Genomic DNA, 24,444 nt, shown 5'->3' on the forward strand with positions numbered 1-24,444 from the left:
TCGACCGACACCCTGACGAGTGGCGCGTCGATCGGCCCCGATCCGGCGGCCGACGGTGACCGGACGACGCAGCGAGGGCGGCTAGAAGCGGCGGGTCAGTTGTGTCGCGCACGGGATCGCGCAGCGTGGGTCGCGCAGAATATCAATTCTCTTCAAACAATAGTGCAAAAATAGAAAAAAATGTAAGATTCCAAGATATCTATCTAGATATCGAAATGCAAATTATGAATCATTCCAATTCCATCCCATTCCATTCCGATACGGGCAAAAAATATCATCGCGTGTAGCTATACAACGTGAATATATCGCGTGCTACGAAAAATAAACTGATTACACAGTTGCCAGTAAGGAATATGGAAAAGATTTAAGTGATGGTGAGGCTCAATGATTCAAGTCGATTTGCTGCTACCTGTTCATGTTCTTCATGTTCTTGTTGCTGTTCTTTGCTCCACCTTCTGTATCCAATGGATCCACTAGTTCCTTGGAGGAGGATGATCAATGTGCCACCTGAAGAAGAAGAATTCCTCGGCCTCCCTCAAGTGAGGAAGTGATCCATCATGTGTTGTATAACATCTGAACCTTCTGAATGCATGAATGGATCCTTAACCTGAAATTAAAAATGGAGATGCATGGAGATAGATAGCGAGGAATAGGGATGAGGATAGTAGAAGTGGTTCAGAGGTGGAGGACCTGAATGACACTGTGTGCAGCAAACCTTTGCATGCTGATGTTGTGGAAGCTCACATCGACTCTTTCCCAAGACAGCCGTGTGAGACCTGTTACTAGCTTTTCTGCAAGCGAAACAACGCGATACATATCGATCGATGAAAAGAGAAACTTTAGCTATGTTTAAATACTAAGAGAGTCTTCACCCAAGTCCTTTGACATTGGATTGGTTAACATTGTGACAGAGTCCAGCTCTCACCTCTAATTATAGTAAAAATTCTTAAATTTGCATTTTGAGATGGAATAAGGTCTCTTTTGGGCAAATAATGATCAATGAAAATGAGGGCTCACAAAGTCCTTATTGTTCTTTAAACGGCAAATAGGCCTTAGAAACAGCCTGAGAATACTACTGACCAATTCGTATCGTTGGCGTCTTTGCTATAGGCTTTCCGCTTACTCTATCTTTGCTTTGCATTCCACACACCTATGGTGTGCATTTTCTTTTGATGAAAAAGGAAAGGACAAACCCCAGCGACGAAGCTCAAATTGATCCTAAGACTTTTAAGCAGCACTGCGACTACCAGGGCCCTGTCGACATACCACTAGAATAGTGGTTGAGACAGCTTGAATAAGCATGATAATGGTTAGCTACGAACTAGCACTAAGTTGAAAAAAACAGCCCCTAACTCGACATGAATTACGGTGCTCGAACTTTACAACACCGCATCTGGTCACAGTCCCTTATGTGGAGCCATTTTCTTTATATTGTTTCCGCATTAGCTATTATTTGGGAATTGAAAAAGGAGAAATGAAAGAAAACAACTAGTAGATTCGTCAGCTAGAAGGGAAATCAAACCAAATAGTTAGCACATTCATCAGTCAAATGTATCATCGCAAAATAAGTTTATGGGAAATGTAGGGAAGTCACAAGCATGACTGGCAAGTGAATCTTTTAAAGACTGGTAGAGAATGCAAGCTTATCAGTGCTAACAAGTAAGATATGCGAAAGAAATTAACTGGAATTGACTCCTAAGTCCTAACACAAAGTTTATTTAATATACAGGATTAAATGATATGTACCTTCAAGTGCATCACCGTCGCTGTCCGTTAGGGAATCACTAGTACACTTATCATTTCTGCTCCCTGCAGTATATTCTTCATGCACAATATGTGGGTATCTTTCACTCAATGGATCCTCCCACTGGAGAGAAGTTTTAATAAAGCCAGTTAATAACTAAATGATAATGGACAAAGTAACTCACTGAGAAATGATTGCAAAAGGGATGTTACTTTAGGCAGCTCAGAGTTACGTCTAATAGAAGATGTTCTCCATCCTACTATATCTGAAATCATTTAGTTCAGGAAATTACATGATAATTAAATTAGATGTCTCATACAATGATAATATGAAATTTGAATAGTTACATCCAAGAAATTTCAGCGTAGGATACGATCATAGCCAACATTCGAATAAGCCACCCGCCGTTTAAAAGATTGCAGGGCAGACCTGTAAATGAAATATAATCATGTTACCTGGAAGATGCATTGCAAAGTTGATAAGATCTAAAGAAATATGGCAAGGCAAAGATAGGAAATACATAAAATGAAGATCATCACAATTCTCCACCATTCGTTGCAACAATGGAGGCTTTCCTTCGTCACTATCAGTTAGAAAAAGATGCTTTCCAGTTCTTCTAAATATCCAGTGAATCACACAAGAAGCAACCTTTTCAATAGCAGGGACGCCAAAGAGGAAAGGGACCTGAATGAAATTAATATGATACATTAAAAAGTCAAAATCAATGATAAAGTAATGTGAGATATACATTGCCAACTATGAGTGTCATTTCCAGCTTATACATAATACTTACAGAAAATATGTCAGAACTTATATCATCTAAAATACTGGCAAAGAGGACATTTCCCACCCACCATAGCAAAGACTTTGGAATCTTATCAAGAAGCCACTTAAAAGTACAGAGATGACTGAGTTTAGATGCTATCTTGATTGTAGGTCTATGGTACTTATCTCTTAAACCTATTTCGCATAATCACTGAAAACTCATTATTGTGTGTCTGGGCATCATGCTGGTTTAGATACAGGTAGTGAATCATTTGATGATGAAGGTATGTTTGGATTCTACTTTACACTCAATGCCAACTTTTAATGAAGGCATCTTAGATGGTCCTTGCACTATGCTATGCGCACTAACAAAAAAGATCCAGAAAAGATTACATTATTTGACACAATATCTCTAAAAATAGAAATTTGGTAGGTTTCTAAGATGCTGATTATATCCAATTACAGATGCCAATCTAACACACTTCATAACCTTGTAGAAGAACACAGATACAATGGTTGCTAGACAAGAGAAGAGGACCATTCTTGAGCAATTTCTCCATGGTAGACTATTAAAAAAACAACACAATTGAAGCTATCAACATATTTTGTCTATTCACAACTGGCTTCCATTGTCCTACAACTTTACCACTTTTTGATTGATAACTTTCAATCACAAAACAAGTTCAATTCAGATATATCTCAAGAATTGAGAACACATGAAAGTTCAAAAGTTAGGTAAATGTATGAAAAGTGGACCTGTTTATTTCCCCTCGAACCAAGATGAGGTGTAGCCACTGTAATGAAATTCATAGCTTCCAAACCACAGATAGTACCACTTTGACTATCATCATGTACATCACACAGAGTGCCCTCTTGGGTTTTTCTTCTGGGAGGTTTATATAATCTCCCAATTGCATAACGTGCAACTAATCCTCCAATTGAGTGTGCAACAAAAGAGATTTTCTGAATATTTGGCCAATGTTTTGATCAATTCAATTACCTGTTTATGTAAGTGTGTCAAAATAACGTGGTATCAGAATTTGAAAAATTAATGGTTGCAAGAACCATGAGAGAAGCTGACCTCTTCAGCTAATCGCTCACCCATGACATCAACACCATCTAATGTTAGTCTATTCATGTTTCTTTCACTACCTACAAACAAAAAACAGGTATGTGAATACATAGCCTGCACATAAAACACAAATAATTAATGCAAGTTTCAAGGATTTCAAGTGCATAGCAAGTGCATAGAGAACCATTCCAGCTCGTCCATACTTTCCACGTAATTCTAGCAATTTCTAATCAACAGAACATATTGTTCATGCATGCTCCTTTAAATTAACAGTTGTTTTCAAGACTGATCTTACCTCCCAATAGAGGAAGAAATATCAGATCAAATTTTCCAAGGAGAAAGGAAGGATAAACCCCATTAGAGAGATCATGCACACTGAGCTAGTTGGCACCTCCATTAGTATATGGTTGACAAGGAAAATGTGTAATAAAAAAACAGATAACGACCATATCTAATATGTATAAGAAGAAAACCATTATACCAAAATAATAGTCTGAGAGGAGAACATAGAAGAGAAGCTATGCTAATTTCTAGGAAATTTCATTAATCTATAAAAAGAGTAGTGTTTTTGAATTAATGATTATTAATAACTAGTATCAATTTGACCAAAGCAAACAATGTAAAAGTAATCAAATAAACCATTTCTTTGCAAACTAAGGCCACTTAAAATATAATATCTATTATCCCAGCATTTGCAAGGGGAGTGCAAAGCCACATTGTAATTTTAAAAAATCACAGTTGTAAGTATTTGAGGCCACATAAACTAATCTTATCATAAATTTGCGATGGGAGGAGGTAAGCATTGGGATCGTGTTCTCCTATTTTTAAATCTATATTACTTGCCATCCAACTGGTTATTAAGCAAAAGAAATCATTTGTTTGCAAAAGTGTAAACGGTTAGAAGAGGTGAAAAACTTCATCTACTAAGAGCTTCAATTTTTAGGCTCGAAAGTCAGGTTGATTCTTTGAAATTGAAATCACTGATTGGTTATTTAAGTCTGATTGGAGCTATACATATGATCATATATATGTTGGACTTTGGCCTACGACAGAAGACTACTATGCAGACATCATCTCATTTTGCAGAAGAAGACATACAAGAGAAATGCAATTTAACTTCGACTCTCCTAATTTCTTCTTGGACTATGATCCAAAAGTTAATGCCATCGCAAATTTTCTACAGCACAGATAACAATCCGAGATTGTGCAAAAAATGCACCCTTTTAACATCATTACATAAAAAATAAGATATATGAAGGATGGAAATTAAAATAAGCAGCAATATTGAAGGTAAATGACTTACAATGAACTATCACTTTATCTGGAAGTGCTGTACCAAACTGCTCAGCTGCAAACTTCCAGTCAGCAGGACTGCAAGCAGTGGCATTAAATATTGGCTTAACAAAGAACAGAACTTTGAAGCACAGAGAACAAGAGAGTAGCTAGAAAGGGATGGTTACAGACGAAGCAAATAGTTCAGTTGAAAAGTGAAATCAACAATGACGATAACCAAAGATAATTCCAAATTAATACTTTTAGCAGGTTTAAATATAATTCATTTTCTGGCAATGCAAATTAGTCATTACTTAATTCTTTTAGATTAAATAGTCCAAATAATTTATCGAATCCAACTAGATATGAATTTTGGAGCCTTGCAACAGCTCCTAATGCCAAATCAAAGTTTTTGCTCAAACGTCCACCAGATCCAGTTAGGCGCCATATCAAATTTTGATCTTAATTTTCTTTGCTGGTATAGTTACTTTTCCCGATTCAGGCACCGATACATAAGAAAATTGGAAAACCACCAGCCAAAAAAAGTATGATATAATTTCACAGGCCACAATTTTTTCTTAAAAAAGCAGAGATTCCAACCTTAATTCTCCATCTACATACCTGAATACATGAGAGAATCACATCAGCATGCCGCTCAAGTTCAATAGGCATACAAAATAAACAATTTCAAGGATAAATCGCAACAAGAGTCGCATCAGAACAATCCATCCTGCCAACAGCACACGCCATTGCCCCAAAAAAACCGTTCTTCCCGGAAAACCACCGTCAAATCCAGCCAAAATCCAAACAGAACCAACGATAAATCAAGCAACACCCGCGGGATCAGGAAAGTAAACACCAACCTGCCGAGGATGCCGTGGACCATCACGACAAGGTGATCCACAGCCGCCGCCGCGGGGCCGGAAGAGCTCCGCACGTCGGTCCCGCCAGCGACGCTCTCCCCCTCGCAAGCACCTCCTTTTCCGCTCCCGGCGTCCCCCATCCTCTCCGATCCCTCACTCCTCCTGCGACCTCAGCCAAATCGACGCCGCAGACCCTGAACGAATCAAAATTCCCGGAACACAGCGATCGAAAGAGAGGCCGAGAAGAGGAGAGAGACGAGTAGGTGAGGATTGGGGAGAAGCGAACGGGAAGGAAGGTTAAAGCAAATTTAAAAGAAAAAAAAAGGAAAAAAAATCAGAGAGAGAGAGAGAAGGAAGATAGGCGGCATTTATCGGTACAGCTCGCCGATTCGGCGCAGGCAACGTAACGGCCGTTACGTACGCGGAAAGGCTTCTCGTGAGAGTGGAGGTGATGGACGACGCGACAGTCGTAACATCGTAACGCGTTATGATACCGATCCTTTGCTACAAACTAATATATCGCGTTTTCTGGTACGTATCCGCTCGCGCGTGTCACCGCCTCCGAATTAGACATGTGACGACGATTAATTGGTGATGTTATAAATAGAGACATGTCAAAGTAAACTTCAAGTGTGGAAATGTAAATGATGTTTATTTATGGACAATTTTGCAAAATTCACAATATATATAGATAAATTAAGTTAAGCTAAGTTATTTTGGGCCGTCAAATATTTTTAACCAAAATTACTTGTTATCATGGAATTCTTAATTCACACTTATTTTATTGTTTGAAAATTTCAAATTTATTTAATTGGTTAATAAACTTATTTGAGGATTTATTTATTTACTATATTGATAAGAATTTTTTAATGAATAATTTGTAATTTTTATTCATGGAATTCAACAAATATATGTTCCATTTTTTTGATTTAATTTAATAAATTATTAAATTTATTTATTTAATTAAATGAATATAAATAAATTTCTATTAACTTAAATATTAAATTTATTCATGAATAATTATTTCATTTATCACCCTATATTGAGATATATTATTTATACTAGTTTATATGTTAGACTAAATCTAATCTAAATTTCCTAGACCTCATATCTTCAACAATAAAGATAGAATTTATCATCCAGCGGTTCCACACGATCGAGTTACAATTATATATGAGAAGATAAATTGAAAAACTGCAATTGATCACTACGGATGAGGACATTATCTTGACTTTATCGAGATTCAACTCTTGTCCACTTCAATAAATCTGTCTCACAATAATCAACTTAACCATATTTCAAAATCTAAATCTCATATCAATGTGAGAAACATGCACTCCATTTAAAAATGAAGAAATGTGATAAGTATAATAATTACAAACCAAAGGGAACAACGATTGAATAATGGAGCATGTTCATACTATTGCAATAAAATAATGGAATGATAGGGACCACAAATGAGGTAGGTCATGCAATAGGATAACTTTCAAAATACTTATAAATTAATATTAAATATTAAATTTATTGTTATAATTTATAATGATAAAAAAACATATTTTAGCATATTAGAGAGGAATATTTTGATAGTATTTTTTTACATTCATGATTATATAACATGAGAAGCTCTAACACATAAGGATAATTGAGCCTTGCAAGCAAGGGCCACTCATGGCTTATGTAGTTGTGAAGGTCAGTGGTTATGCTTGTTGCTTCGAAGCAAACTGTTTAGGTGAAGCTTATGTTGCATTTAGACTTTGCGAACCGATAAGAGTTTCGAGCATACGAAGAGAACTCGAACGAGCAAAGTTTGACTCTCGAATACTTAGCCGATAAGAACTTTCAAATGTTGAAGCAGCCCCTGGATGGAAAACTAATAGAAAAGTTAATTAGATGTGATCTTGCTTGCTATGTGGGATCTTTGAAAGTGAAAGAACAAACGTGGTTTAGCAAAATTTAATAACAAGGGTCTCCATCTCTGTCCTCTAGTGATTTAAAGCTCTTCCACTTTTACTTTTCTGATCTTTAGCTCTCATTATGAATCACTTTTGATAACAACTGTTTTTTTTTAAAATCTAGTTGTTCTTGAGGTAGAAGGTTTTTTCCAAGTTCACTTATACACACTCAAAAGTCGATCTTTAAAATATTCGTTCGATTTAAGATTCTTGTCCAAGAGCATCAATTTGATAAGATAATACTGGTCATTGGTGATTGCCATTCATTTTACAGGACAAGATGCAGAAGTAGTGTTTGTCATTGAGTGGTTTGAAGGATCTGGGTGGCTTCTTTCCTTGACCTTTTCTTTTCATGTATATGTATAAATTATATTTTAAATTTATTATCTTCAAAATTAAAATTTCAACATCTGAATTATAAAAAGAAAATATGATTAAGCAAGTTAAAAAATTCAGACTAGGATCAATGAACTTGACTAAGAATTGAAGTAATATGATAAACAAATATTGAATTTCTTTTTTAAGAAAAAAAGTTGACCTGGTCAAAAACACATGACATTCAATCGAATCAATTGGATCCACAAATATTAGATTTCTTAAAGATGAGGCAGAAGTCTCCGGAGTAATGGTGCAACGGTAGGACATCCGGATTGTGATTCAGAGACTCGTGGTTCGATCCCCAACTACTTTCTAAATGGGGAACGCAATCAAAAGAGATTTATCATTTTTTTCTTAAAGACGAGGCAGAAGGATAAGTGTTGACTGCCACGTAGAACATGTCTACGAATGCAAACAATACATACTGGTTTCATTAGCTAACAACGCCTTCTGGTACACGTCAAAATAAATACAAAAAATAAAAACAAGGCACCAAACCTGACGTGCAGGCTCAAGCTTACCAATATCTCATTAACATCGACCGCAATTGATTCTTATTAAGTGTATTGTTATGGATCGATATAACTTGCGTACCAGAAGATCAAGATCTGGTTCGATTGGAGACGACATATCAAATAGAAAGTTTGACTCCATAGTTAATTAGCTTGGTCCCACATCTTGGCTCCACGATCGAACTTTACACTCATGCTCCCCACCCTAGCAAGGTGGTCGAGCCCTGACTCGATAACCAATTCGATTCCAACTCCTCAACTCGACAACCAATTTGACTCTAACTCCTCCCGACTCGGCAATCAGCTCTGCTCAGAACAAAACACCGTCTTAGTTCAGCTCGGGGCTCAACACCCGATCTTTCTTCGGATGCAACTCTCGCTCCATACTTGATTCTGAGCTACAACTCAACTCCCTGCTCAATATCCTACTCCGTGCTCTACTCATTGCCTTGCTTAGTATTTAAACAGTTCGGTTCCTCCGAGTCCGACTCCTGACACTCCATTTAACTTGTCAAATCATCATCAGAAGGATACGTGTTATGATATGATATTTGGGATAACTCATCTACCCCATTAATACCTCATAGGCTACTACCGTATCATGCGTGGGTGATAGGACCATTCGCTACAACGACGACAGTGATGGGATATTCTCCATACCAGCGATGAAACATCTTCTCTAATAAAATCTTCACTAATGAGATATTCTCCATAATTAGATAGAATATCTTTCTCTCTCATAATTCTATATAACGACCACGCTTCTCACGAGTACAGGTCTGCACACACGGTCAAGAATATTCTTACTTTTTCATTTTCGTGCTTTCCTCTTCTGCTGTGGCTTAACTTGAGTATCGGAACAGCTGAGCGAGAGCTTATTGAATGGTATAAAAAAAAGAAAAAGCAAGAATTTATTATGAAAGAAACGCAAATATTTAGCAGCATAGTTGATGTTAAAAAATATTTAAGATATGCCACAGCAGCATAATTCATTATGGGAGGTGCCAAGGAGGCACCAGGCTCGGCAGTGGAGGCGAGGCGATGGAGCGGGAACCGAAAGAACTGATATTCGCGTCGGAGGCAGAGGCCAAATCGCTCATGGTTTTTTCACTTACGCTTGAAATTTCTGAAACATACAGTCAATGGTGTATCGGAACATATCACAATTGGTGTGAAGCCTTATCAAGTTGTCTCTTTGCTTCTATAAGCTTCTCAGTTATTCTCATCTGATTCTTTGAGCTTTGATATCGTTGCTAATGGTGCAGAAAACAGTGAAATCTTTGCCTTGTTGCTGTCTCACTTCTCGCTGTACTCTGTCCATCGAGAACCTGTGTGTTCATCGAGCAAATATCTCGTCATATGGATCTTGCATTTGAAGGTAAAGCATATTCTACAATGAAATTGGAGAAAGAGAGTTATGAGAAACAACAGGATGACAGGATTGTTGATTCTCTTGTTTTGATAGCTTGAGCTTTTCGAGAATTACTAAAATTATATACCTGCATCGAAGCTCTTCTTCTTGCTCCTTTCCTGCTCATTTTGCGAAAAACTGATATTTTGAATTCCTCTGCAAAACCATGGTTCAACTGTATGAGTCAGTCACGAACTTGATGCAAATAGGGGGATTAACCTTAGCCAAGGCAAGCAAAGATGATGGTAGAATCCACAATCCATCTCCACAGATCAAACCAGATGCAACAGCAGGCACCATCGAATTGGCCAATTTGCTGTTGAGCTTGTGCCAGATGAAAACTATCAAGCTCCCTACACACATGTCGATCGCGAAGCTAGCACCGGCCAGAAATGGCACTGCCATGGCCATTGGGAGAGGTACCCAACATCCATAATTAGCTGGTAAAGCATCTCTCAGACTGTTGGCCACCAGTGCAAACACAAAGAATCCATAGCAGAGCTGTAGGCAATGATGTGGGAGTGCCGAGAAGCCCTCCACGCCGAGTATCGCCATGTTTCTGTATATTAATGCATAAGGAGCCTTCCAATTCCCATCTGGGTTCCCCACGTCGAAGGCCTTGTAGAAGATGAAGAATGTCAAGGGGGCAATGGCACAACCCATGGCTGTTCCGATGGCCTGACTAAGAAGCATCGACCTTGGGGATGTCATTGTGAGATGACCAGTCTTGAAATCATGCATCAGATCAGCACAAATGTAAACGACTGACTTTATCAGCCCACATCCGATGAGGCCGGCAACTACACCGGAGTCATTCCCGGCACACGCAGCAAGTATGAAGAGAGACACTTTGCCGTAGTTGTAGGCCATGTTCATGTCCGTTAGGCCGGTGCCGTAAGCATTGCAGAAACCAAGAGCTGGTGCAAGGATGTAAGCTATGACCACATAGTACCACTTCACCTCTGGGAACATGAGAGGTATTGAAACAATGGAAATCACAGCAAAAAGAACATATCCAGAGTAGACTAACCACACCGGTATGCTTTCTTTTACGAATAACTCATTACGTCGCACATCATCAAGGACATCATTGTCATCGTCTACATCCTCCACTGCACAAAACACAATGCAACATATCAGAGTTCTAAGATAAGAAAGGAGGGGAAAGGTTCATAGAACAAATACATTAGTCAGTTTACCTCTGTTGAGATTTTCGGATACTGCTCTTGCATGCATGCTTCTCACTGTGAAAGCTAAAATTTTCAAGAAATTGTAGAGACCATCTCCAAGGATAAGAGAGATTGATATGAAGACCTGCAAAAGATTAGGTACATGTCCAAATGAATTCTCTCATGGATTCCCTCACAAGAAATGAATTTTTTTCAGCAATATATATACCTTGTATCCTTGTAAGCTTTTCGTACTACTCTCTGGCAAGCTATCGGAATACCAATCACCTTTAAGTCCACTTATTAGTGGCCACATTATTCCCCAAGAAATGACTGCTCCAAGAATGAGAGAGAGGTTCACAATGTAAGAGCAAATCATGCCAGCTCCAACATATGTCAGGCTAAAATCAAAGAAGAACCTGCAAAGCCAGGAACAAGTATAAGAGGTCGTATAAACTGATTGTTCTGGTAAAATCAATGAGTATTTATAATTGCCAATCAATTATACGTCTGTTTCCATGCTGCTAGTCCAAAAATAGGCAACTGTGAGAATCCACATGCGTCTCCTGCCGTGAAGAACCACTGGAAAAAGCTCCACAGGAAACTCATTTTGAAATACTTTGTGAACTCATATACCTGCTTCCTGTCAATAAGATGAGGGAACAAAGCTCATACATCATAGTAGGGTCGATCCAGATCTTAGTTTCCAAGAAGGAAGGGTATTTACTTAGCCAATTTGTCGCCTTGAGGAGTATGGAAGCCATTGATAAGCACAGCAGTTGCCGTCCCACTTGGATACGCCAACTTGTAATCAATGATCATGATCTTCATAATAAAAAGAAATTGTTAAAGAGGGGGTTTAGACCCCTATTTAAATAAAGAGATATTCAGCCCCAATGGCTTGTGTATATAATTCATAACGAAGACTTACAAATGTTCAATAACTGCTAAATAGATGCATATACCTTAATGACCATTACAAAATAACACTAAATATAAATGCACAAAAGTATTCTACACAAAGTAGTATTATACTAATGAAGTAACAAGAAAAATAGCTGACAATTCTATTCATAGATGCAATGCGCCACCATAAGTACATTTCAATTAGCAAAAGGTTTAGCAGAAGCAATGTTTCCTATTTGAACAAAGTAGCATAAAACTCAGTCTGTGAAGCACAGTGCACATGAAAAACAATCCATGATAAAGTTATATAGATGTTCAATGATGCTACTCCATTTTTGAAGCAATGTCATTATTTATTTTAGAAGCTTAAAATGCACAATAATTTAAGATAGGATATACAAAATCATTCAGATAGATTTTGGGAAGCAATTTCCAGTGTTTCAGAGGTACTTGCAAGAATTTTAAGATGAGCATAATTTAAGATAGAATAGATGTTTTCCACAACATAAGATAGGGAAGAGAGAGAGAAAGGTAGGCAACATATTTTCAGGAAACTAGAACTCGACCAATTCCCTTAGGCGACAGTGGAAAATCAGATTAGCTAGATAATACTGCTGAAAATATGACAACAAACTAAGCTAGAATCTAAATTTCAGATATCCACTTGTAAGGATGCACTGAAATCCTACAATGTCAGTGCAAAATCAGAATTTGGGTGAAATGGATCTCCTTAAACGTAAGAAATGATTCTGTTGGTCAGTTGCAAATTAAGTACCAATGTAGCAGTAACAACAACAAAATATGATAAGATATAAGGAAGAACAGGAAGTAAAAGGATTACCTTTCTCAGAGGAACCAAGGTCAAGAGTCCAACAAAACTAATAGTAAGAAGAAATGTAGTCATCCAACCAATCCCAGGCTCTTTGTAGCTTCCTGGAGCATTCCCTGGTGTATCCACCCCTGCTTGCTCATAAGTCTTCCTGCTCAGCCCCAAAAGATAAGATCCAAATCCACCTGCAAATCACAACATTAGTAGCAAAAAATCAGGCATGAAAGAGTAAAGACTGCAACTTGCGCACCTCCAACTGCGATGCTATAGCAAGCGACGGCGCAGGTTTGCACCACGGTGTTCTCCTGCCGCGTGAAGGCGGTCGTCGTGACGCCTATCTTGTGGAGGAGCTTGGTCCAAGTCCTGAGGACGACGAAGGCGAGGAGGGCGGCGGAGACGTTGAGAGTGGGGACGAGGCCGGTAGTGAGATTGAGCTTCATCACCACCACGCTGTAAATCATACCGATCGCGAGACTCGCGGCGAGGCCGCGGAGGGTTATTTGCTTGGACCAGGGAGGGATCCCCTTGGGCTCCAGGGCCGCTGTCTCCACTGCCTCCTCCAAGTCCTCAACTCTCTCGATTTCTTGCAGCTCTTCAGGCTCCCCCATTTGCGCGAGCCCGGATTGGCCAGTCGTAGGCATTCGCTTCTTCTTCCTTCTACCTTCTTCCATTCAACGACAATATTCAACCTGTAAGAACAGCGTCAATGGGGCATTTTCACGGTAGGGCAAAAATCATATGGTCATTACAATATCGAGCAGAAGTCTCATCATAGGGTCTCATAAACCGATCAGCAGCAAGAGCTTCATATTCATCATCCAGCGAAACAAAATCCAAAGATTGAATCTTTCATCATCTGGATCGAGAGACAACAAACTCTCGCCTCAAAACTGAATCACCGGCGAGAAAATTACGGCGTCCTGCAACTACAAGCAGTACAAATCCAAAGGATCACAACATTCCAAATCAGGCGATGGGCGATAGATTGGCGAAACAATTCAAATCAATGTAAGGATCATACGCGATACGCACGGTACCGTTGCTTACTGGAGCTGGCTCACGCCCATTGACCGCATCAAATCACACTTTGGATAGCGCCATGAATGGAGCCTGTCTTCCTGTCGAAGTCGATCGCCTCCAACATTCGTTATCTCTTAATCGACGAATCTCAATATTTATGCTTTCATATTTTTAATTTAATTATTATTATTTGAGTTTTTAAAATTATTATTATTATTTTTTTTACATTTCAACTGTTCTATTTGTTCTTTACTGATAATTGGGCCGGGCCCTTACTCCCGGCCCATATTTTTCAAGTTGGGCTTTTCCACACTAACGGAGTTTAAATGTGCCCTTCGAGCCGAGGGGCGGACGGCCGCGCTATCGATGCTTCCGATTCGGAGATGGTGGCGGCCGATAGCGTCGCGGAGCTTTGCCTACTTCTCCGGCTCTCGCATGGCGGGGACGGTGGTCTCCTACTCCACCGCTTCCCACGGCACTGGAACCAAGAGGGTCGGCACCCACAACGGCTGCTTCCACTGCGACGAGGCGCTTGCTTGCTTCATGATCCGCCGCACCGCCAAGTTCTCCGGCGCCGAGATCGTTCGAACCAGAGATACTCAGGTTCGATTTTCTTTTCCTTGCTTCTTTGTTATCGTATCTTTGGTGCTTGGGACAATGGATGTGCACATCATGGTGTTTTATGCATGTGTGTGGGATATAGATAGAATTATTTAGAATTTGTGACGGCTAGATTTTTTGAGTTTGTAGAACATATGGTAGTTTAAACTTGGGCTTTCAAAAATCTATATTTTTTTTCTTGTGATGCATATCGAATGTAATAACTTAGAGGTGCTTACACAGAGAACTTCCAAGTGTTTTTGCACCTCAACAACCTCTATCAGGTTGTTGAGGTGCAAACAGTCCAATGTTTGATTGATCCCTTTTCATAGTTGAATTGGTTGACTAAGAGCAAGCTGACCGATGCATTTGATTGGTAATGATTCTTTCCATGGATATTTCTAATGTTTTTCTTGTAAATAACCTGCAGCTTCTTGATACACTAGATGCTGTGCTTGATGTTGGCGGTGAATATGATCCAAGCCGTGACCGTTATGATCATCACCAAAAAGGATTTAATGAGGTTTTTGGCCATGGTTTTGTTACGAAGCTCAGTAGTGCTGGACTTATCTATAAGGTAACATAGTTATCCATAATGAGATAACTTCCAATTAGATAAAAGTCCGAACTTGTATGTGAATTTGTATTTGATAGGCAATTCTTAAAAGTGTTGTAACTTCTCAATTTGAGTGCCTTTTTTCTTTAAGAAAAAATAATAACAATATAAAAGTTTGTCTGTCTTCATAAATGTCTTCCTATATCTCACATGTGCTGCTTGCTCTTAGTAGTCAGTGTTCCAATCATTTTTACTTTGCAATTTGCAGACGGATATTGAGAAAATTTTATAGATCTGTTGCAAAGCAGCTCCCTTTCTTTAATTTTTATATATCTGGAAATTTTCCAGGTCTTACTATTTCATGACAAATTTGACTGCATGTAAGACAATAAGAGTGACTATGGAACTTCAGAACTTATTATAAACATGTGTAACCATCTGCAGACTCATTTGAAATATTCAAATAGTCTCTCTCAAATTTTTCTTCCTATCATCTCCCACTATAAGTTAATGTTCTGCACAAAATTCTGCAAAGTTTTAGACTGATTTATTGCAATATTGATATAGATTATAGTTATTCAACTACATATTTGATACTCATTCTTATAGTTTTCATCAGGACTCATTTGATAATCCTTTTAAGAAACATAAAGGTCTTTTCTGTATCTATTTGAAGAAAGCTATCATGTAATTCATACTTCCATCTTTCTGCAATACTTTTTAAGACTTACTTTTCCATTTTCTTATTGTAGCATTATGGTGAGGAGATAATTGCAAAAGAGCTTGTACTTGACAAGGGGCACAAGAATGTCCAATGCCTATATCTTGCTGTATATAAAAACTTTATTGAGGTATTCTTTCTGATCTATCAAATAGGAGAGGGTTGGTAAAAACAAAGACAGCTTCTGTGTTTTATAATACCTTTTGATTTGTATGATCACCTGAAGAAAGATGAAGTGAAAGGTACCTTATATGAAGCATGTTCTACTACTCTTTTGTCTATCATGAACACATCCATAATATGCATATGACGACAAATATTGTCTGCTCAAAATCATCAGGAGTTTGATAAATGTATTTGTTTATATACCTATTTGTTTCTGAATTGCATGTAAGTTGATCTTTGAATTAGATGGCTTTTTGTGTTTCCATGTGTCAGGAACCAATAAAGTTTACCTTTGTGCATATATTGTTTCTCATATTTGTTTGTGTTACTTGACTCTTGATCAACTACTTTGTGATTCTTAACAACATTTCGCAGGCGATAGATGCCACTGATAATGGGATCAATCAATACGACATTGATCAGCCTCCAAAATATGCCAATAATACATATCTCTCTTCAAGAGTTGGTCGTCTGAACCCTGAGTGGATAGATCTTGACCAGTCATCTGAGAAGGAGAATGCAGCTTTTCATCGAGCAATGATGCTTGCTGGTGGTGAATTTTTAGAGGTTGTTTCACTATCTCTTCTTGTTCAAACTGTTGTAACCCTAATCAAAATTATTTGGTTCTGCTAGTTCACTTAATCTTTTCTGTGATCTTTCTCGACTCAGACAGATTAACACTTTTTACTGTCAATGTGGACAGAGCATTTCATTTTATGCTAGGTCATGGTTACCTGCGAGATCTATAGTGATTGAATCTTTGGAGGCAAGAAGCAATGTAGATCCAAGTGGTCAAATTTTGCTTTTGAAAAAATTTTGTCCTGTAAGTTAACCATCAATTTTTCCCATCTATAGCTGCATTAGTTGTATTCATATCTGATATGCAAGCTGTTTCTTGAAAAGTTTGATAGTTTTATAATAATGCATCCTAAATGGTTCATTATCAATCTTTGGAAAATTTAAATTGGTCGAAGATGGAATCCTTGAGACTTTCCATATGGTCTGAAAGTGGTTGATGATTTTTTGTACTGATGCAAAAACTAATATGTATTACTCAAATTTGAGTTGGTTAAATATCCGATAGATATGGCAAGTTGGATTTTTACTTTTTCTTCTTGATGACTGATCTAAATTTTCAACTTCATACTTCTTTGGCACTATTGCTTTTGCAATATATATTCAACGAGGAAAAAGCATCATGCAAACACAAAGATCTTATGCGGCTTAACATCTACTACTACATTGTCACTAGCAAATAATTATTACACATTGTAGCTCACACAAATGTGAAATCACACCTTAGAACACTTCTTGTGTGTCTTCAATGGAAGAATAGGCATTTATTCATAATGCCACAGAGGCCCTTCCTCGTTCCTAGCCACGGGGCATTAAGTCCCCCTATTTAGGTGATACAAGAAAGTGTCTTTCTGCTTGAACTGGTTCAATTTTGGTTGCACTCGATAGGAATATTTGCACATTAGTTCCAATTCAGTACTGAAATTTATTTGTATAAATGGATTGGTAGTAAACTTTACCAAGAAATTGATGACAGTTTACTGTAATGCCATCGCAAATTGCGTGCTTGGTATGTTCTTCCTCAATTTTTTGTATGTCAATGAACCATACTGCTTGTCTGTGTTTTTTTTTCTTTCAATTGGTTCAAAGATGTTAGATTATTCAAAAGTTATTTTCTAATATCCTGTTTGAGTTTTCAAAAAGAAAAAAGAAATGAAAGAGGATAACCTGATTTACTTGATCTCTTTTTGCAGTGGAATCTTCACCTGCTTGATCTGGAAAAGGAACTAAAAATCAATCCTCTCATCATGTTTGTTATTTATCAGGTATTATACTTGATCCTCCTCATGCTCTCCCTTATAGATTTTCTAAAGCTATACAAAATACACTATATTTTGCAGTCCTATTCAGAATTTCCTTTCAATTTATTAGTTAAAAAATACCAGATGAGTTTTTTGCTTGATTATTTCTCTTTCAAGTATTTGAGTTTTGTGGATCAAACTTAGATCAAGATCCTTTGCCTAACCATGATTAGCAATTTCAAATCAATTAGACTTTATATCAACTATGCCCAATCAGTTGTTTGGATTTTCGAATTACAATCTTTCAACTTATCCCTCATTCATTATAAGTAGGGGTGTAAACGAATTGAATCAAGTCGAATAATATGAAAATATTAATATTTGAGTTCGAGCTTGAAAAATGTGTGATATTTGAATTCTATTTGAAGTTCGAAAATATAAATAATTTTGGCTCAAGTTCGGTTTGAATTGTTTGAACCTTGATTCGAACATAATCAAAAACTATAATTTGAAATTGTGTAAATTAAAATCATTATAGTTCAATTCAAGTTCAGTTTGTGAGTGCTTATGAACAATCGATCAAAATATTATGAATTTGAATTTGATTTGAAAAAATTTTCGAACATGTTTGAGTTTGGCTCGATAATTTTAAATATGAATCAAATATTTTTCGAGCCGACTCAAAAAGCTTGAGAACAGGTTCAATTCATTTGCACCCTTAGGGACAAAGTTAGTGGTGAAGATGTGTCATAATGTTGTTGCCTAACCAAGTCGCACTTATATCTCTTTTGAATTGTAGGATGAACTGACTAAAATTTGGCGAGTTCAAGCAGCTCCAGTTACGCCGGAAAAATTCGACTGCCGAAAGCGTCTACCGGAGCCATGGAGGGGGTTGGAAGGCGATGAGCTCTCGGAGATGGCCGGAATCCCTGGCTGCATTTTCGTCCATATGGCTGGCTTTATGGGCAAAAATCGAACTTACGAAGGAGCATTGGCAATGGCAAGAACTGCTCTCAGGTCATCCTAGCTAGCTACTACACTTGGATTTTGATATCTAATTGTTAAATTATCAAAATCATAAAACAGATTAATTTTAGTTTGTCAATCTGTCGGATAAAATAGTTTATTTTTTTAAGAACAAATAATTAATTTAACTTATATTTTACAAAACTAACAAACATAGAAGTTTCATTTGTTATTTTTCTTAGGGTGTCAATTTGGATGGATCCGATGACTTGAATAGGGTAGAAATAAGAATATTATAAAAAAAATTCAATTCAATTCGAATTTAATTTGAAAATTATAAATTTGAACTTGAATAATCCGACCAATTCTAATAATCCCATTGATCAGATTAATAAAAGATTTTTTGTATTATTTGTTTAATGGTGTTAATTTGGATGGATCGGATGGGTCGGATATGATCGAAATAAAAATATTATAAAAAATGTTAATTCGAATTTGAACTCAATTTAAAAATTATAAATCCAAATTTGAATATTAACCTGATTGACCAAATCAATAATAGATTTTTTTATATTATTTTTTTAATAATTCGTCTCTATTTTAATATTTTATTATTATCATATTAATCTTTATCATATATATAATATTTTAATTTTTAAAATAAAATTTAATTTAATTTTAAAATAATTTCTTTCTTTTAAATTTAAATCAATCAAAATCCAATTCAATTAAAAAAGATCGAGTCAGATTTCATATCCAACTCAATCTAATCAGAATCTTAAAATTTTTAATTCTAACTCGATATTTTTCCAGAGTCGTGGATCGAATTACACCTCTAATTTTTCTATCAATTTTGTCGGCGTTATTTTATTAATTGCTATCGTTCATAGTAAAGTTGGATTAATTGATTGCAAATCTCGTTGATCCGCAAGTTGTAACAGATTCATTTGAAATGATCGCTTAATGTTCTTGTCGTGATCTTGACTCTCGTTGTCTCACCAAACATAGAAACTAATTTAAATTGTCAGACCGACAGACCTGATGCCAGCACCATTCACCCATGGCACAATTAAATTTTAAATATTTTTAATAAATCATGCATTCCCTTTCGCATGTGTCGATTAAAAATCTTTGCCTAACTTGTGATTTAATCACGACGACCCTTTAGCTGAGATGTAACTCAATGGCATTTTGACTAACAGATGATCATGGGATCAACCGTGTAGGACCGTTAGAATGAAGAATTCCACCTTTTTACATAATAGTATTTTTGAATCTTATAAAATCATACTAGAAATACGAAGAATTTGCACAGAATATTCATCCATTTTGCATTAAGGACCATGTATTAGGATACTTTTGATAATTATTTTCAACTTAAAATAGTTAATTTATAAATTCAAATTAAATTCGAACAACTTTTCCAAAAGATTTCTTCTAAAAAATTTCAAGCAGATTCTCCAAAAAGACAAACCTCCTCACTTTCAAAACATTCAAATCAAACACTTCCTTTATTTCACATACACAATATGTAACAACCCAAGAAGGACCTAATTACAAAACAAAGTTAAATACATACATAGCAATAAATCAAACAGATACAAACCTCCAGAATCAAGCACTGCATGGTGAGATCAATCCCCCACATATTCCTTTTGGCTGTCTCCAACCTTGTCAAGTCAATTGCTATTAGGTCACCAAATCCTTCTCTCTGATCTTTGAAAACTACTGACAATCTGCATAAAAAGACAAGGTCAAACTGATTAAACAAACACTGCATCCAAAGATTTATTAACTGGAGGAATGTAGGGAGGCCAAGAATCCAATGAGAGCTAGCTCACAAGGGACAACACTGCCTTTTTTTTGTTGCAATCTTATCCCTTTGTACCATCCACTGCATAGTAAAATACCAGTTGGAGTTGAAAGAAATACCTACTTGCTCTTCTTGCAGCATAAATATAAGAATTGCCAAGTGCCAATGACCTCTCAACAAGGCTACTACCAACTTCTTGTTCAGCTCCAGAAATCCAAATGATCTTGATGATGAGAGGAGAATAAGTAGTAGAAGAAGAAGACATGGTGTGTTATTGGGTCGGCTCAGATCTTTACTATCGGTTCGAGGATAGAGAGGTGAGCCGAACCAATATCACTCATGTATGCTTCATTCAGCTTCTCTCAAGAAAAAGGGAAGATCTTGTTGTTCTTGCAAGTGGAATATATGGTTGGATCTGACCAGGTATGCATTGCTTCTGACTTGCTAACATAGATCAGCAATCATTTCGGATAATCAAATCTATAGGAATTATATAGATCTTGAGATAAAGATCTTGCTAGAACATGTCTGTTTTATTAGTCATAAGATCTTGCTAGAATTATATACATATATTCCCCTATGTACAACAAGCATACAAAACCTTCATCTAGGATTCAGTCTTTCCATAAGAAACACTCAGTGGAGTAGGAGAAGGTTTTGTTTCACTCTTGTTTGTGTAAAACTTCTTCGTAGCGTTCTGCATTGCATATTGTTGCATGCTTGAAAGCTGATAATAATAGGAATTGAATTGAGATTCGATTTTATAGAGCTCAACCTGCAGCTCTTTGTACTCTTTTTCTGCTTGTGAGAGTGAGGAGCTCTTCAAGTTCTCGAAACTGCCTGTGGAGTCCAAAAGTTTCATATTCTTCTTTGGAGTTAGTCCTTCGATCGTATCATAGGTACCTCCATCACCTTTAGAGTCGACATCGGTGTTATCTTCACTCAAGCTTTGGAAGCTACCAACAAACATAGGTGAAGTAGCTGATTTTAGAGAAAACTTGTCCATCTTGTTGACCTCGCTCCAAAATGAATTGAAATCAACAATTGGAATCCCTTCATAAGACTTCTGATCTGAGTTGTCATCTTCATGCTCTGCAGATTCCCCCTCTGAGGTCCCAATATTTAACTGCGATAAATTAGCATGACCATAGCTGACCTGGAAAGGAACAATGGGTAGCAGGTGTGAAGGGCAATCAGTTAGAAGCTCCTTATTGCCGCAGCCTCCATAATCTTGGCGTGGGTTCATGTTATCATTTGAAACTAGACCGGCAGAAGGCTTCCAACCAGGTATGAGTTTAGCGATCAAAGAATCTATAAAATTAGCTATGAAGGCAACATCATAATCTGCTAAATCTAGTTGTTCAACCATTTCTGCTGCAACTGCATGAGGTGTATCAGAGTTCAAGTCGAAAGGAAAATGAATATTCTGAGCTCGACCTGTGTGGAAGGGTAGAAGATTGGCTTACGAGCATACAACAATTTGAAAGATAATAACCACTCAAAATTTACTTACCATGTGTATTTGCAATGCGCAGTTCTAGCGATATGGAAGCATCATTAGTTTTCTCTCCTTTCAGCCTAAATTCATTGTTTCTATTAGTCTTAACCAATTCCAATTCCGGTGTAACTGCAGTGAGGTTGCTGTTAACATCCACAGACAATGGCCTTGAAGGTAGATTTGTTGCATTAAGCATGCCGTTCAAAGCATGAACATGAGTTCTAAGAGGTTCTTTTGTGGTATCATCACATAGAAATGGATCTTTCAAGAGCTCCTTAGCAGGCAATCTATCTGAAGCAGAGACCAAACATTTCTCGATAAATTGGCGTACCTGAGGATCTGTTACTTTAGCAAGTGAAGCAGGCTTTACTCCCTGCAGTATGATGTGCCAAATGAATCTTAGTAGCCAGGAGAGAAAATTCACAATTTTCGGACAAATGGCCACTATATACTTACAGAAATGACTTTCTTATAAATCTGAGCTGGATTTTTGCATTCACTATATGGATATTCAAGCGTAATCATTTCCAAGATACACATACCAAAAGAATAAATGTCGACCAATTCATTATACTCTTCCTCATACAGTTCCGGAGCCATAAACTCGGGAGTACCTGCACAATCACAATATGATGTGGTAAATATGTAGAAGCCAAATAATCAAAAATAAGGAGAATCCTAAAGAAATTTGTACTTTTATTCACTTGCATGATCAATTGTATGCAACCATTGGATACTTAATTCTCACTTGTAACATTCTGAATTGAACTTTATAATGTATTTAACAATCTTTAGATAGATATGTAAGAATTACGTGAGGGATGGCTTCCAAGTAATCAAAGGTATCCTCCTTGGTGTGCACAAGTATTAACATAGTTCTATCATTGAGCACAAAAGGTCAACAAAGAAGCATTTTTTCCCCTACCAATAACACTTCGAGCAGTAGGCTGTTGCATGACAATAGCTAGCCCAAGGTCACCAATCTTGACTTCTCCATGGTTGCCATTCACAAATATGTTATCGCATTTCAAATCTCTATGAAGGATTGGAGGATCATGACCATGAAGGTACACCAGACCCTGAAGAATTTGCCTTGCCCAGCTTTTTATCGCCTTCAAGTCAACACGCCTGTACTTGTGGCGGTATCTACAAATTCATGATCGAAAAATGTATTGATCCTACGAAACGAAAGCAAACCAACCATAAAACATTAGGGCAAAAAAAAAAAAACATACTGTCTTAGACTTCCGGAAGTGAATAATTCAGTAATGATGTTAACATTCTTCTTTTTGTGATCAACCCATGAGTTGAAAAATGTGATAATATTCTCATGCTTCAAGGATTTCAGCAGATAAACTTCAGAATACAAATGTTCAAGGTTGAAAGGAGACTCCAACACCTGATCAATTCTAACTTGATTCCACGCAACTTCTATCCCATCAATCTCATCGAATGCTTTATAACTACAAAACATATAACCATATGTTAGATCTATATAGCTTATTTGCATTTCAAACAATCAATTATAAGTAGACTAAAAGGAACCAGAATCAAATCTCTTCCGACTTACACAGTCTTGGATGCTCCTCTACCAAGGATCTCATTATACTGCAGAGCAAACAAGAAGCGAACACATTAGCGAATATTACTATGAAGAATCTACATCTACAGACGACCTAGAGATCACATCATTAACAAATTCAAAATGCTAATGAACTCACACGAAAATAACGTCCGGTAGGATCGGCTTCGACGAACTCGGAATCCGATTTCCTGTCGCCGTCGCCAATCATCCGGGCTGCTCTCGAGGAACCATCGAAAAATGCGGGTTCCATTCGGGGCAACAGAAAGAAAACAAACCAAAAAAGAGGGGAAAAAACGAGGGCTACAGATCGAGAAAAGAAGAGAAGGGGGAAGAACCGGAGCACTACGGACGTGGCGGAGAAGGAATCGGAGGCTGATTGCAGGCGATTACCGCAAGATACGGCAGGAAGAGGCATCGTCCGGCCCCTCATCCTCCCGCCACGTTCGGGATCTCCATCCGGCGGTTCGCTGAGGGGAGAGAAGCCGAGGAGGGGAGGAGGGAGGAGGAGGGGCCGAGAGGCTACAAAGAGGAGCGAAGGCGGAAGGCGGCCATGTCGGCGATGAGATCAGAGATCGGATCGGAGCGAAGGAGGAGGCGAAGTTAAAACGGAGGAGAAAAAGGGAGAGGAGAAAGAAAAGGGAGGAGCTGCCATAAATAGAAAGGGAGCGGAAAACATGGAAGATGGTTGGTTCGGTTGAGCGCCAATACATTTATAGCATTTCTTTCCCTTTTTATTTCCATTTGGTAAATTTAGTTTCCATTTTTTAAAGTTTTTTTAAAAAGAAAATAAAAAAGGGAAGGTAAAAAATCCCGTTGGTCTCACGCCTTTA

At 37.5% G+C, this 24,444-nt stretch overlaps 2 protein-coding genes and 2 pseudogenes across 2 annotated transcripts; 1 reads left to right on the top strand and 3 right to left on the bottom strand.

Moving 5' to 3' along the window:
• Window positions 1–220: 220 nt before the first annotated feature.
• On the bottom strand, window positions 221–6,043 carry LOC141831929 (lipid droplet phospholipase 1-like; annotated as a pseudogene).
• Window positions 6,044–10,063: 4,020 nt separating this feature from the next.
• On the bottom strand, window positions 10,064–13,694 carry LOC141831949 (putative metal-nicotianamine transporter YSL9). Its single transcript, XM_074719391.1, has 8 exons — window positions 13,623–13,694; window positions 13,124–13,562; window positions 12,886–13,058; window positions 11,866–11,963; window positions 11,647–11,781; window positions 11,368–11,557; window positions 11,169–11,283; window positions 10,064–11,081 (listed from the first exon to the last, which is right to left on the bottom strand). Exons 2-8 carry the CDS (start codon window positions 13,542–13,544, stop codon window positions 10,141–10,143), a joined length of 2,073 nt encoding a protein of 690 aa, XP_074575492.1. The 5' UTR covers window positions 13,545–13,562; window positions 13,623–13,694; the 3' UTR covers window positions 10,064–10,140.
• A 565-nt stretch (window positions 13,695–14,259) lies between these two features.
• Window positions 14,260–18,885, top strand: LOC141831445 (uncharacterized). Its single transcript, XM_074718801.1, has 7 exons — window positions 14,260–14,496; window positions 14,924–15,070; window positions 15,802–15,900; window positions 16,311–16,502; window positions 16,639–16,758; window positions 17,705–17,776; window positions 18,552–18,885. Exons 1-7 carry the CDS (start codon window positions 14,260–14,262, stop codon window positions 18,777–18,779), a joined length of 1,095 nt encoding a protein of 364 aa, XP_074574902.1. The 3' UTR covers window positions 18,780–18,885.
• Window positions 18,886–20,787: 1,902 nt separating this feature from the next.
• On the bottom strand, window positions 20,788–24,290 carry LOC141831443 (putative serine/threonine-protein kinase WNK6; annotated as a pseudogene).
• Window positions 24,291–24,444: the final 154 nt, after the last annotated feature.

This window comes from Curcuma longa, chromosome 7 (genome assembly GCF_044706935.1).
Source record: "Curcuma longa cultivar G26 ecotype Majalengka, Jawa Barat chromosome 7, ITB_CL_G26_1.1, whole genome shotgun sequence".
NCBI lineage: Eukaryota > Viridiplantae > Streptophyta > Magnoliopsida > Zingiberales > Zingiberaceae > Curcuma > Curcuma longa.

Bases quoted from the DNA above. Each gene is read 5' to 3' on its own strand.
- LOC141831445 (XM_074718801.1), top strand. From the start codon at position 14,260: ATGCTTCCGATTCGGAGATGGTGGCGGCCGATAGCGTCGCGGAGCTTT. The intron at 15,071-15,801 runs GTAACATAGTTA...TTCTTATTGTAG, and splicing joins GTGCTGGACTTATCTATAAG to CATTATGGTGAGGAGATAAT. The intron at 16,503-16,638 runs GTTGTTTCACTA...CAATGTGGACAG, and splicing joins CTGGTGGTGAATTTTTAGAG to AGCATTTCATTTTATGCTAG.
- LOC141831949 (XM_074719391.1), bottom strand. From the start codon at position 13,544: ATGGAAGAAGGTAGAAGGAAGAAGAAGCGAATGCCTACGACTGGCCAA. The intron at 11,964-12,885 runs GTAATCCTTTTA...TTTATTATGAAG, and splicing joins CCTTGGTTCCTCTGAGAAAG to ATCATGATCATTGATTACAA. The intron at 11,284-11,367 runs GTATATATATTG...AATCTTTTGCAG, and splicing joins AAAGCTTACAAGGATACAAG to GTCTTCATATCAATCTCTCT.